This window comes from Wyeomyia smithii, chromosome 3 (genome assembly GCF_029784165.1).
Source record: "Wyeomyia smithii strain HCP4-BCI-WySm-NY-G18 chromosome 3, ASM2978416v1, whole genome shotgun sequence".
Classification (NCBI taxonomy): domain Eukaryota; kingdom Metazoa; phylum Arthropoda; class Insecta; order Diptera; family Culicidae; genus Wyeomyia; species Wyeomyia smithii.
Genome location: NC_073696.1, coordinates 61143096 through 61158195, shown reverse-complemented (window position 1 = coordinate 61158195; position 15100 = coordinate 61143096). Strand labels below are relative to the sequence as shown.

General features: G+C 40.7%; 1 protein-coding gene across 7 annotated transcripts in view; it reads left to right on the top strand.

Annotated features, from left to right (window-relative positions):
• The window catches only part of LOC129733192 (uncharacterized), a 163513-nt gene that overhangs the window by 141556 nt on the left and 6857 nt on the right, over nucleotides 1-15100 (top strand). For 6 of the 7 annotated variants that reach the window (XM_055694831.1, XM_055694833.1, XM_055694829.1 and 3 more), the window contains 2 exons: nucleotides 9676-11140; nucleotides 11197-11544. In XM_055694831.1, coding sequence (XP_055550806.1) covers nucleotides 9676-11140; nucleotides 11197-11544 — 1813 coding nt within the window. Of the gene's footprint in view, nucleotides 1-9322; nucleotides 9609-9675; nucleotides 11141-11196; nucleotides 11545-15100 lie in introns of those variants that run through there. The other variant, XM_055694836.1, reaches the window with a different exon arrangement.

The following is a 15100-nucleotide window of genomic DNA, read 5'->3' as shown; positions in this document are numbered from 1 at the left end:
GTACCAGTGATGACAATGAACAACAACAAAAATGATAAAATGATTTGTTTGATCAGCATCAGACTCTCTTTTAATCCAAGGAGTGCATTTCCGGTTAAATAGATAAAATATTCTGTCGACCGTGCAAGGGAAAGCAGCTCAACTTTGTTTGGTCAAAATTTGCGTTTTGACCAGGCTTGACAATTTTCAATAGTATAATTGTTTGCAAAATTAAATAGTATTTTCTGCATTTGGACGTAGCTAATTTTGCAATCGATAGCTGTAACATTTGCGGTAAAATAAAACTTTATTCAGATGGTGGTAAAAAATAACTAAGACAGATAATTGATTTGATAAATTACCCATGAAAGGTAATTACGTTAGCTTACTTGCATTTGCCATCGCGGACGAAAACATGCATGTAGGCTTGTTTTGGGTTCTTTCTTCGTTATATTTACCAATTCCTCCTCAGTTTTCGCGACAAAATTGTTGGAGTAGATCTCACGCTTTAGATTTGCCCAGAAATCTTCGATGAGACGCAACTTGAGGACGTTGGGCTAGCTCGCCAACCTCGTTCACGGCCAGTCTGGAGCGAAAGAAGAGCGGCAGCCCCCTCTCGCTGATTGTCAATCACAGCAGCACCCTCTTGGGAAACTTTGTATGTTAAATGAACTTCAACTCGAGGCGTCGGTGCTTACTTTCTTCGTGGGGGAAGTTAAATACGAAGTGCCCTGCCAGTTGTTGCCATCCAGGGTGAGTCAGGTGTCGTAGTCCATCACCACCGCCACATCGCGATTTGCAGGGAAAGTCGACTAGACCTTCTTGTTCAGGCGCTGCCGCTGCGTCATAACGGACTCCCTTCGCATATGTTTTTAGAAGGAGAAGTTGCAAACGCTCACGATGGCATCTGCAACTTGTTTGCCAAGCACTTCTCTAGAGTATTCAACGCATCCCCTGCCAGCGCTATACAGGTAGAAAATGCTCTTCAAAACGTTCCAAACAATGTTATGAATCTAGGCAATGTTCGATTCATTGACGATGATATCATGCTTGGAATAAAGAAATTAAAGTCATCTATGATACCTGGTCCAGACGGAATTCCTGCCAGTGTATTTAAAAAATGTGCTACTGCCCTTTGTGCTCCATTAAAATTAATATTTAACCAGTCGCTGGCGCAAGGAGTGTTTCCAGAGCGCTGGAAAAAATCAACAATGTTCCCAGTTTTCAAAAAAGGGGATGAACAGAATATAGCTAACTATCGCGGGATAACTTCATTATGCGCTGGGTCCAAACTTTTTGAAGTATTAGTAGGAGGCGTCCTGCTTCGCGAAAGCAAAGCGAACATCTCGGTAGACCAACATGGTTTCTTTCCTGGAAGATCTACAACAACGAATCTGCTACAGTTCTTTTCTCATTGTATCAAACATTTGGAAGATGGTGCCTAAGTAGACTCTATTTACACTGATCTCAAAGCAGCATTTGATCGCGTGGATCACAACATCTTGTTGGCGAAAGTTGAGCGGCTGGGTGCAACATCGAATCTGGTCGGCTGGCTTCAATCTTACTTAGTTGGTCGTACTCTGTCTGTGAAACTAGGAAACAGCGAGTCATACAGTTTTGTGAACTTGTCGGGCGTGCCTCAAGGAAGCAACCTTGGACTGTTGCTATTTTCCTTGTTCTTTAACAATGTTTGTTTTGTCATTCCGCCAGGATGTAAATTAATCTACGCCGATGATTTGAAGATTTTCCTCATCGTAAGATCTACAGCTAACTGTGAGGAACTACAGCAGTACATTGATGCTTTCTATAACTGGTGCATACGCAATTTCCTGACAGTTAGTATCTCCAAATGCTCTGCGATTTCATTCACCCGTAGAAAAAAATCAATCCTATGGAGTTACACAATCTTTGGACAGCCGCTTGAAAGAGTCACTGTAGTTAAGGATCTTGGTGTGCTCTTAGATTCTCAAATGTCCTTTAGAGATCACTACACGAGCATAATTGCACAAGCGAATAGAAACCTAGGGTTCATAATTCGAATCGCTATAGAATTTTCAGACCCATATTGCCTGCGTTCATTATATTTTTCCCTGGTGCGGTCGGTGCTAGAAACATCTGTCGTTGTTTGGTGCCCTAATGTGGAGATTCGGAAGAATAGAATTGAGTCAGTGCAAAGCAGGTTCATTCGTTATGCACTACGTACTCTACCATGGAGTAACCCGAGTGAGCTTCCTCCATACATTGATCGCTGCCGTTTACTGGATATAGACACTTTAGCAAAAAGTAGAAATATATTGAGAGCTGTTTTTGTGGGGAAACTTATTGCTGGACAAATTGATGCCCCGGCCATTCTCTCTCAACTCAACATCTATGTGCCTGCGAGAAGCCTGAGATCATGGAACTTTCTACGACTTGACTACCAACGTACCAACTACGGCCAGAACGAACCTAGGGCGATGTGTAACGTATTCAATAGATTTTTGACTATTTTGACTTTAATGTAACCATTGACGTTTTCAAGAATAGGTTAAGACGATTCATATAGTGAATAAGATAGTTTAAAAATTGCACTTTGTTCTTTGTTTGTTATTGTTAGTGTATCAACATTCCATTAAGACCACTGCGGGTCAGATGGAAATAAATATAAATAAATAAATAACCTGCAGCTCCGAGACCAGTGAACAATTGTCATAGCAACACATTTACGCGTGCGCTTCGCTGCGGCGATTTCTGACCTTTTCAAAATTCACAAAACGGTGTACATTCTTGAGGATTTTGTAAAAACAAAAAGCAACAAAAGCAGTAATCACTTGTATGTAAAAAAGACACTTTTTGGAAATATTTTTTTAAAAGTTCAATTATTATCTGAATCGAAAGAAGAAGTTGCCATAATTTCAAGCACATTGCAATTTACAGAAGTTTTTGGCGTGCAAAAAATTCAATCTAGATGCTCCTGTGGTTCGTACGATAACTGTAATCCCATTGTAAAGTAAAAAAAATGTCTTGCACTTGTGTCGTAAGGGGAGAGATATTCAAAACAATAAAGATATCACTGGTCGGAAAATTCATTCTAGAAGCTCGAACTGGAAAACTATTAGTTGCTGATGGCGTACATAAATTGCTCCGAATGATGAACAAACTTTACTGCAGGCCCGGATTTGAAGGGGGGCAAAGGGGAAAATGCCTCGGGCTTCCCGATTCAAGGACCCCCCTAGTCCTGGAGCGACCTTTTTTTCGCTCGTCACCTTCCAGAACGTTACCTTTAAATGTTTTAAGAAAAGAGGGCCTCCCAAACAAATTTGCCCCGGGCCCCCCAGTGCCTAAATCCGACCCTGCTTTACTGCGAAAGTTACTTTGGAACGTATGCTTCATTCAAACAAGGTTCAATTATCAATTATCGCTTCTGTACAAAATCAGCGAATTAGCGACTAGCGTTTCAAAGGCCCTAATTTTAGCGACGCTAATAGTTCGCTAACCAGCACAAGAATTAGCGAAATCGCCTAACCGCTAACTGAATATTAGCGTCGCTAATTAGCGATTAGCGAATTAGCGGAACAGTGCCCATCACTGATTGTCATATGTACGAATATAAACGTGTTATCGATATACGTGTTTTGTGTTAAAAAAACGGCATTTGAAGTTCAATTGGCTATTATAAAAATATATATCAAAATACCTCTCTGATTTTCTCGCCACTCGTCGTTTAAGCTTGCCTACTTGACCGCTATTTGCGTTTTTATAGATGGTGTTTTGGCAGTTGAAAATGCACTGTTTGACCTTATTTTTATTAGAAGATACATCTGAGTATGTAATTATTGAATAAATATGAACAGAAAAAAACTTTAAAAAAGTTTTTTTTTTATTTTCGTTATAATTGCATTTGGGTCATTTTAGCAATTATGTGAAAGTGAAGCGATCTCCCAGATGGTCTCGAGGTACGATGCTGACCTAAAAAGCCAGCCGTCATAGGTTCGAGTCTCCGCTCGGGGGAAACTGTTAGTGTCAGTAGGATCGTAGCGCCAGCTCCGCAATTGTCCTGTACACTAAACAGTCGGCTGCGAAGTCTGGGTATAAATAAACAGAATGTCAAGTTCCGAATCGGAATGTAGCATCAAGGCTTTCCCGAAAAAAAATTTACAATGTATTTTGCGGTGAGAACAGTAAACGGACAATGTTTTTTATAGTAACCGTAAAAAACACAGTATTTTTACTAGAAGCTTGCAAACGATTGCTATCATTATCATGTTTTACAACGTTTTTTGTTGTTGAATCTACCATCGACAATAAATTTACCATGAAAAACATTGTCAGTGACTTCTAAATGTATGGGAAAAATGCCTGAAAAAATGCTGTTAAGATACATAACGACCCCCCTTTTTCATGGTAAAAATGGCAAGAACGATGTTTTTTATTGTTCTGGACAATGATATTAATTGTAAAATTGATGTATTTACAATGAAAAATCACAGGAGGGTTGTGTGCAAAGCCACGACCGCAAGAATGAAGTAGAATACTTTTTACAAGAAAGTTAACCCGGCTGCTTGCGTGTCAGTAATTTTTTAATTTTTGACGTAGGACTACGTCTTCGTTTTCTATACTAGATTACACGTTGTGAAAATGAAAATGAAACTGGCAAATGTTGCGTCAGATTTCAAACGGTTATAGCAAGCGAACGACTTAATGCATCTTAGTCATTTATATGTCGGTGAATAGATAAAATGTGTAACAATTTTTTGATATTATGTTCAACATTGTTGCTTTACTGCTTAATGGTGGAAAAAGGTGAAAAGTTCCAAGGTCAAGCTTTCCCATATATTTCCCTCGTTATTGGCTTGCTTCCCAAGCACAGATAACAATAACATGGACGAAATAAATTCCACTGCCTACATATTTTGACTCAACAAAGTGTTTTGGTTTGTTTGTATTTGTCTAAGCTGCGTGGCCACGCCTTAATGGTAAAAATCTACGCTGAACTCGATACAAAAGACTGCGTGTGGAAAATTCAGCTTCAGTTTAGTTTGTTCCACAATAGCGAGTGCGGTGCAGCTGTTAAAGCTTCGCGACATTGAGAAACGAGAGCTGCATACGAGTCAACTTCCAGGCACCGCGGAGCATGTTCCTTTATTCTGCACACGGCAGCAACAGTTACCATCGTACGCTGCAGGATATTTTGCTGGCACAGCTGCTGGAGGGCACAGCGGAGAGCAAATTTTATACGCGGCCAACAGAATAATCGATGCTACCGGTGGTGCTGTGATCATCAGCATTCTGTAGCATACATTTCGAGCTGAAGATTACGAAATCGGTTCTTTTTAGAACTATAAGATGATGAAGATAAGAGTTATAAGAATTTTCACAACTACTACTAGTGTGAAATGTTCATCTATTTCTAAATATTCATTTTTACAATAACGACCAGGACGCACCAAAGATAAACGGTAGTGTTACCTATGAATAGTTTATCACAACAAGATATAACCATCATTTCAAGAATTTTTACTGCTGAATTGAGTGATTTTCCGGTTTAATTGTTTGTTTGTGTTCACTCGAACACCGTTATCAGTCAGATATTAGCAACGAAAATTAGTTAGTCTAAGAACCAGAGTGATTTTCGCATCGGGAAAGCAAAAATTTTCTTTTGATGCTTATGAAAATGACTCAATGGTATTGAAGATGTTTTGGTTTGTTTCTCTTTCATTCTATAAGCTATGTGGCCACGCCTTAATGGTATAAATCTACGCTGAACTCGATACAAAAGACTGCGTGTGGAAAATTCAGCTTCAGTTTAGTTTGTTCCACAATAGCGAGTGCGGTGCAGCTGTTAAGCTTTGCGACATTGAGAAACGAGAGCTGCATACGAGTCAACTTCCAGGCACCGCGGAGCATGTTACTTGTATTCTGCACACGGCAGCAACAGTTACCATCGTACGCTGCAGGATATTTTGCTGGCACAGCTGCTGGAGGGCACAGCGGAGAGCAAATTTTATACGCGGCCAACGAAATAATCGATGCTACCGGTGGTGGTGTGATCATCAGCATTCTGTAGCTACATTTCGAGCTGAAGATTATGAAATCGGTTCTTTTCTGAACTATTAGATGATGAAGATAAGAGTTATGAGAATTTTCACAACTACTACTAGTGTGAAATGTTAATCTATTTCTAAATAATCATTTTTACAATAACGACCAGGACGCACCAAATATAAACGGTAGTGTTACCTATGAATAGTTTGTCACAAGATATAACCCTCATTTCAAGAATTTTCACTGCTAAATTGAGTGATTTTCCCGTTTAATTGTTTGTTTGTGTTCACTCGAACACCGTTATCAGTCAAATATCAGCAACGAAAATTAGTTAATCTAAGAACCAGAGTGATTTTCGCATCGGGAAAGCAAAAACTTTCTTTTGATGCTTATGAAAATCACTCAGTAGTATTGAAGATGTATTGGTTTGTTTCTCTTTCTTTCTATAAGCTACGTAGCCACGCCTTAATGGTGAAATCTACGCTAAACTCGATACAAAAGACTGCGTGTGAAAAATTCAGCTTCAGTTTAGTTTGTTACACATAAGCGAGAGCAGTGCAGCTGTTAAAGGTACGCGACATTGAGAAACGAGAGCTACATACGAGTCAACTTCCAGGCACTGCGGAACTATGTTACACCTTTATTTTGCATACGGCAGCAACACTTACCATCGATCGATGAAGGATATTTTGCTAGCACAGCTACTGGAGGGCACAGCGGAGAGCAAATTTTATGCGCGGCCAACAAAATATTCATGGTGCGATTATCAGCGTTCTGTAGCACGAATTTCTAACTGAATATTATTGAATCGGTTTTTTTTCAGAACTATAGATGCTTGAAGATAAGAGTTATGAGAATTTTCGCAACTACTACTAGTGTAAAATTTTCATGTATTCATGCATCGTTAGTTTTAAAATAACGACTATCAAAAATAAACGGTAGTGTTACCTATGAACAGTTTAGCGCAGCATATAAAAATATTTAGTTTAGCATATATTATATATTTAGTCCTACGTCACCATTTCATACAACCCCTAGGGCTGTATACCTTGTAGTTTTAATTTGTTGTTCAATTCAATACCGGATATGATACCGATCACATCTTGGCGTTATCACTGACAGTGAGAATAACGTATTCCTTGTGATAAAATAAACAGTGAAGAGCTGATTAAACACTCAAAACTAGACGGCTCATGTGTTGTCAAAATGAGTCAACTTTTCATTGAATGCATTTACTAGTGCCCGCTATCGCACAGATGCTGCATTTCACTAAAGTGCCTCACTGCATCAGCTGCTATCAATGCTAAACCCGCTGCAACTGCTACGCTATCCGTAGCCATGCCAATGTTTTGGCCGCTATACGCTGCTATTGGTATCCGCTGTCCCTGCATCAGCTGGCCCAGCTGCTATCGATGCTGAGATCCGCTGCAACTAGTGCACTATCGATTGTCATGCCACAGCTGTGGCCGCTATCCGCCTGGTATCCACTGCACTGCTACTGCTGCTGCTAAGGGAAGACTGCTGTTGTCGCTGTCTAGAACTATTATGAGCGGCTTCGACTGAAACAGGCTCTCATATAGGGATGAAAAACCTATCGATAGTAGTAGGAAATCATCGATAACTATCGATAGCCATTTCAGTCGATAATTCCCATCCTTACTCTTATACAGACAAATAGCAAATTTAAAATGGCAAGGTCTATGATTCCGTCGACCGTGCTTGGGAAGCAATCATATTAACGACTAATCAGATCAGTCGAATTTCGCGCTTCAACAAGGATTGACCATTCTCAATAATATAGTTGCTTGTCATGATTTGGACTTGATAATTTTTGAATTTTAATTATGCGAAAAATTATTTTTTATGCTGATAATGAAAGCTTTTCGGATGTTGTGCTCATGACTGAAGGAAAAGATAATTCAGTACGTTGTGAGACACCGAGATGAAGCCAAATATATATGTTCCAAATTTCTTGAAGGTGTAAATTGATTTAAGAGAAAATATTAACTCTTCAATTAGGTTTTTATTTCATCCTGTAAAGGACAATTTGTTGTTTAATTCAATGTCTGATAAGATGCCGATCACATCTTTGCGTTATCACTGGCAGTGCGATAAAGTATTCATTGGGGGAAAATAAACACTGAGAAGCTTTCCAGAACGTTCTTTTCATTGGATGCATTTGCTAGTGTGCCTGCTATCACTCAAAGACAGCATTTCACTAAAATGCCACACAGCATCAGCTGGCCCTGCTTATATTGATGCTGAGACCAACGTCAACCGCTGCGCTATCCCCGTTGCCACAGTAGTGGACGCTTCCGTTGCCATTGGTATCCGCTGCCCTGCATCACCTGGTCCTGCTATCGATGCAGAGACGCGCTCCGCTATCCGTTGCCATACCACAGCTGTGGCCGGTGTTCGCTGCACTGCTACTACTGCTGTATCCACTGCTGCTACTAAGGGAGGACTGCTGTTGTGCAGTCTAGCATTATAATGAGCGGCTCCGGGTGAAACAGGCTCTTATATAGGCCAAATAGCACATTTCAAATGGCAAGGTCTATGATTCTGTCGACCGTGCTTGGGAAGCAATCATGTAACGACCAATCAGAGGCCGAAGTTTTCGTTTTGACAAGGCTTGACTATTTTTAATAGTACAATAGTTTGAAAAATACAATTAAAATTATCTGCATGTGGGAAGAATCTTAGAAGATTTTCCAATCTATTGCTGCAAGAACGAAGGAAATCCATCGAATACTAACCGATTTATCAGCATTTGAAATTGGACATTTTTTTCACTTTTTTCGGTTTTAGATTTTCATTTCACATCCCTATGTAGCCGAACTTCCTGAGAGAAGTATTCTACTTCAAAAACATAGTTAAGTTATGGTATAACTATGTACAATTACAGCAACTTTTAAGGTTTTTTTAATGTTATTTTTTTCCGGGAATTGCTTTGTAAAAGTGAATAATATACAGTTAACAAACGAAAGTAGTTATTGAATGAAAATCTAAATTATAATTTAAAATTCAAAATGTACAGTTTCCATCAAACTACTGCTCTAATAGTTATGTTAGAATCCCAGCTGGGAAGAACTGCCAGAGTAGGTTAAAATCAAGCGTCTTGAACATAGTCCACCGATAAAGATTTCATGCGATGACGACGTCCACAAATTGGAGAAAAACATTTCTGATAGGTACCGTTCGCAGCATACCGATGATGCCTGCACTCTCAGGCACTGCTGGCGGGAAGCATGGTACACACAGTCCAGCATGACCATGCGCCTCTTTCCATTACTCTTATGCCATCTGCGATACAATTTTGTATGTAAGTACCCACATGCGGCGATGGATGGATGGATGGATGGCTGGTGCGGTACGCGTGAATTCGTCATCATCGTTTTCGTGTTTCGCAAAACAAAACAAAAAAAAGTGTACCCCTTCTTCGACGAAAACCAGAAACACTGCTTTGCGGTTGGCCCGATGCGCCAGTACAATTTCGACTCGTGTTGTTCTAGTTGCTTTCGCGACGTGGGTCACGGGTTCGGTGCATTCGTCTTTTTTTATTCATTTTGCACGGGTCAAAGATCCAAAAAAGCGCTTTTTTAATGGTGGGAACCGACGGATCCTGAATAATCATAATTTTAATTTGCTGCTTTCTTTTGTCTCCACTTGCAGATTTATCTCCGGTTAACTGGACCAAAAAATCGTCCATCAATTGTTACAACATCGAGGAGGGACGTGTCGTGGATAGGCCCAAGGGTCGCTATTTATCACCAATTCGGATTAAGAACAAGCAGCAAGCTTTAGCGAATCAAAGTGGCGGAACGAGTACTCCCGTCTCAAGGCGGATTTTACAACGCGAGAAAGGCTCTCTGGATGGTGGATCTCCGGCGGGTGAAGGAGGCCTGATCCGCAATTTGAGTAAATCGATTGGCAACATCAGTACTTCACTAGCCGACAAAAGCCCATCGTTGAGTCAGCGATCAGTAGTTTATCGCGAAAAAGAGAAGAAAAACCCACTAAGCAATACACGACTGTCTTGCTATCAGACGATAAATTTCGAAACAAGCGAATGTGTCAGTAAAGGTCCACAGTACAAGTCCGTTGACGACTTAATCTTTATCAAAGGGGCCAGAGAGGATCGTGAAAGTGACTTTTCCGGTACCGGAGATTGCGCGCTAAACAAAGAACGAACAGAATCCGATAGCACCAACCACAGCACTTCGGCAGCAGCGGCGGTCAGTCAGTTAAACCAAAGTCTTATCTCTAGTAGCGTTAGTTGTAATAGTAGCAGCAGTCGAATAACAACACCATCAACCACTGAGCAGCACTTATCAGCCGCAGTCGCAACCGATGAACCAAAGAGCGACCGTTCCGTTATGGCCGCCAACGACGTTCCCGGAGATCACGACGAAACGTACGGATTTGCGCAGATGCGAGAAACCACTTTCGAGAACATGTATCGACAGAAATTGAACGCACTGAAAAATGAAGAAATCGCAGCAGCCGAAGCGGCCAACAATGGGTTCAAAACGCCCCAGAAAAAGAAGGACAATTTTACCAACAAAATAAGAGCGATGTCCGACCGAACGCAGAGGTTATTCTCCAAAATTTACTTCAATTCGTCCTATAAAACCAACAGCACCGATGAGAGCGTTTTACACTCAAATTGTAAATCTCTCAAAAAATCATCTTCAAAGCCAGCGGACAACCGCCGAAGCATAAGTTACGGTGCTCTTCCGGGGCTTACAGATTTTCAGAAGAATTTGGAAAAGAACCAGCATAGTTTGCAGCTTTCGGATCACCACCAGGAGGACGAACTGGGTGGAACGGTCATTCATCTTGCCGTTTCGAACAACCGTGCGGACACCGAGGACTGTGATTCCGGAATTCTGGTGAACGAATCCGGGGCTTCGTCTATTCTAGAATCAGAGGACGTATTTTTGCCAAACATTCCGTCGAAAGTGCTGAACAATTGCACCGAAAATACTGAATTCAAACTGGTGACTATCAAACTGGACGAAAACAATGACGACGCAAATAACTTGGGCATCATTGTGAGCCACATGGGTAATGGCGAGGGAGAAATCAGTAATCGATACAAAGTGGCTCACGTCCTGCCGGGTGGATTGGTGTACACGTAAGTGTAATTATTATTCATTATGAAGATTTTTTTTAATATTTTAATAATTGTAGTGAAGGCACCATTCAACCGAATGACGAAATCGTCAACATACTCGGTAAACGATTGCGTGGACTCTCGATGCGGCAGGTTCAGGACCTGCTGAACGGTTGCACCCGGCGTGGCAGCGGCCGAACGAGTATCGATCTTGTCATTTGTAGGAGTAAGGTAAATGATAGTGATCTATTTAGCGAAGAACTGGAACAACAGCAGCCGGCGAACCGACGGTTGTTCCGGAATAATCGGATGATTTCGCTGGATTCCTACCTAAACGAGGAGAAACAGCAGCACTTTGCCGGCGAGGAGCCGCAGCACAGCGACACGAACTCCGACCAGGACAACTACGCTTCGGTTGCTATCAAGTAAGTTCAGTTTATTTTTTTTTTGTGATAGGTGTGTCGTAAGAAGTTATACACGTAGCGTTGCATTGCTGGTGCGTGCATTCTATGTGTTTTTGTTTCATTCGACTCGAGCTATGAAAGCCGTAGAACCGCCTTTGTGGTTGATGATAAGGTTCTGAATGTTTGCTATTGATGGTGAACAAAGTAAATGTATAAAGTGATGACTTTTTGATCGGAAAACTTGACACAAAACATAAAAATACTCAGGACCAGCTGTTGTTCGGCCCGTACTTTCAAATGAAACATATATCGTACTGCAGCGAATTTCGAACACTTGTGTTTATGATACTTTAATTATATATCGAGGTAAGAAAAGGAGTTTTAGCACTGCTACCGGAAAAATGATGTAGTTCTTCAATTCATTAGAATGATTATTCTTATTCGTTTCATGTCTGAATTGATTCACAATCAGGTATTTGTGTTAGTGTGTGTATCATGATACACATATTTTTTTCTTTTTTCTTGCGTTGAAACGGTGCTCAATTGATTATTTTTTTTATTTCTGATGAGCTCGCGCGAATGCTGCACCATATGGTAGCCTGAATTTTCAGAACAGAGAGTCTCCATATTCATTTTTTTTTTGAACATGTTTTTTAAACTGGTCGACAAAAGCAAAAAATGCTGCCCTAAAGTTCAAAATAGTTGCACTAGAAATATTATAGTAATAGTTAATTCTGGAAAATTGGATACCTCTAGGCAGTGTAGAATTGCGTTAACTTACGTCAAAGCGTCACATAGTAACTGTTCGTCGAGTACGTCGCTTTCGTGTTAAGTTCACGAGAAAACTCATTTAAGTCTCTGAAACAAATTTTGGTTGGTTAAAAGGTTTACCGAACCTTTCATTTTTCTTTCAGTTTGAACTTAAGGGACTCACCTGTGTTGGCCAGTGTTATTGATGTTCAAAATTAAAATTATAAAAACAAACAACTCGGAATAGTTATAAAATAACACACATCCACATTCCACGTGGACACAACGTGTTCCATCTGGTCCATCCATCTCGCTCTTTGCACCCCTCGTCTTCTTGTTCCTACCGGATTTGAAGCGAACATTAATTTTGCAGGGTGCCCTGCCCAGCGTATCCTTCCAGCTTTAGCCGGCGCGCAAGCTCGTGGTTCATCCTACGCCTCCAGACTTCGTACTTCTGCACACCGCCAAAAATGGTTCTTAGCACACAAAGTTAAAGAACTCCGAGCGTTCGCAACTCCTCCTTATTAACGTTTGTACAGGATACACTTGATGTGGAGACTCGGGTTTTCGCCAGTGGTTTTTTACGGAACCCATAGTAGGCACCTTACCTGACCTATTGAAAATCGTGCCCCGCATGGTAAACCCGTCTCATAATACCTTCCAACATGACGTTAAGCAAGTCCCCTGTGGAACTCAAAGAAGTCCGACGTTCCATCCGAATCCTCACACAACACTTCACATTCTCGATCGTAGTCTTAATTAGTCTTGTCAGCTTCCCCGGAAAGCCGTTTTCGTCAAGAAATTTCCATAGCTCTTGTCGGTTTATTGTGTCGTATGCGGTTTTAAAATCGACGAAAGATGGTGTGCACTTTTGGAGGATCTAACGCAGAGTAAAGATTTGGTCAGTCGTAGACCGTCCTTCCATGAAGCCGGGCCTGGTAACTTCCTACAAATCTGCTGGTTAATAGTGTCAGACATTGGAAGAACACTTTGAAGGCGGCATTTAGGACTGTGATCGCTCGCTAGTACTCGCAGTCTAGTTTGTCGCCCTTCTTGTAGATGTGGCAGATCACCCCTTCTTTCCACTTCTCCGGTAGCTTTTCTGTCTCCCAGATCTCGACGAACAGCCGTTGCAGCGAGCTGGCGAATTTTTCAGGACCCATTTTTATAAGTTGTTCGGTGCAGCTGCTCGAGTTCTTCGCATTCCTCCTCTTTCCGACGGCGTTTTTTTCCTTCTTCCTGGACTTGCTCCTTGGACAGCATTGTTGCTCGCGATGCGTTCCTCTCGTCCAATATCTGCCGGGATTCCTCGTGGTCCAGAACTGAAAAAAGGTAGTCAAGAGTCATTTTCTCGTAAACGTTACATTGTAGAGCAAGACTGTCTTCGGGAAAGTTTCAGAGTAAAAAAAGACCCTTCTTTGGACATTAACAGATCCGTGATGAATCCCTCACAAGTTAGATAAGAAGAATATTTTCTCTAAAAATCAATATGTTTTATCGTTGTCTTTGGCAATTTTTTTTCAAAATAACAGAACAAAAAACTTTGCTGAAGACACTAGGTAGCTATTTCTCAATCTTACTGAGCTATCTGATTGTGCCGTTAAAATTCATATTTTATACCACTACACCTCTGATATTCTCACTGAACTTTTAAAACAACATCAGACCTTTATTTTTTATATGTTACAGCAGACTTTATTTTATGATAATTATGTTTCTATCAATTTTTCCTGCCGAAAAATTTACTTTTGACAAGTAATTTTCGAATTTAGAAAATCTATACCGAGCGTCTTAGCAGAGTGATTGTGAAATCAAAGAAATAGCTATCGGTTTCCGTTATACTCTACTAGAAATTTTTTTGGAAATAAATATTGAAATTCAGTCCGCGCAAATATATATTTCGACTGTGACATACAGTCTTCCTCAGTGCTTATGCGGACATAAGCACTGAGGATGACTGTATGTCACAGTCGAAATATATATTTGCGCGGACTGATTTTCAATATTTATTTCCAAAAAATTTTCTAGTAGAGTATAACGGAAACCGATAGCTATTTCTTTGAAGTAATTCTCGATTTTCTGCCGTTTCCCAACACAGTCCACGGCAAGATTACCACGAATTGAATTGTCCATGTGCTCTGCACAAACGGTAGTTAAAATTTCTTACAGAAATTCGCTACCGTCTTCAATCTTGCCTTTGTCTCTGGAAGGGTACTTACACCACGGTTCCCCTCAATAAATTCGGAACAACGAAAATTTCAAGATGTCCCGTACTGTCCCTAAAACTATGATAAATATGTGATCTTTTAAAAAAGATTGGATCAAATTCGGTTTAGATCTTGCTGAATGGCAGGTAAAAGAACTTTCATTTTTTCGGTTCTGGAGGGGTCAGGTACGCAAGTGTTAAAATACCCTATATTTAGTTTTTGAATAAACCTGAGAAATACAAAGCGTAGAGTTCAAAAATAAAAACGCATTTTATCTGTACAATGCACTAGATTTATATACCCTGCTATCTGCCTCTACCGACACGTACAGAATTTTGTTGTCCCCGGCGGTGCAGCGTATTTTGCGGCATCCGAATAATCATATTGAATTCTGATACTATTGCTACTATACGAAACAAGAAGAAGAAGAAGACAATTGCCGTTTAGGCAGTTCGAATGTGTTCCAGCGGTCGCAACACGATAGGTACTTACGCGTTAATCCAACACGTCCCACTGTGCGTCGACAGCGGCAATGTAGTCTTCACTTGACTTGTCTGCACACAAATGAAAATCGAGTTCTACTGCACTGATACACGACAAGTGACCAGCGCTTTATTCAT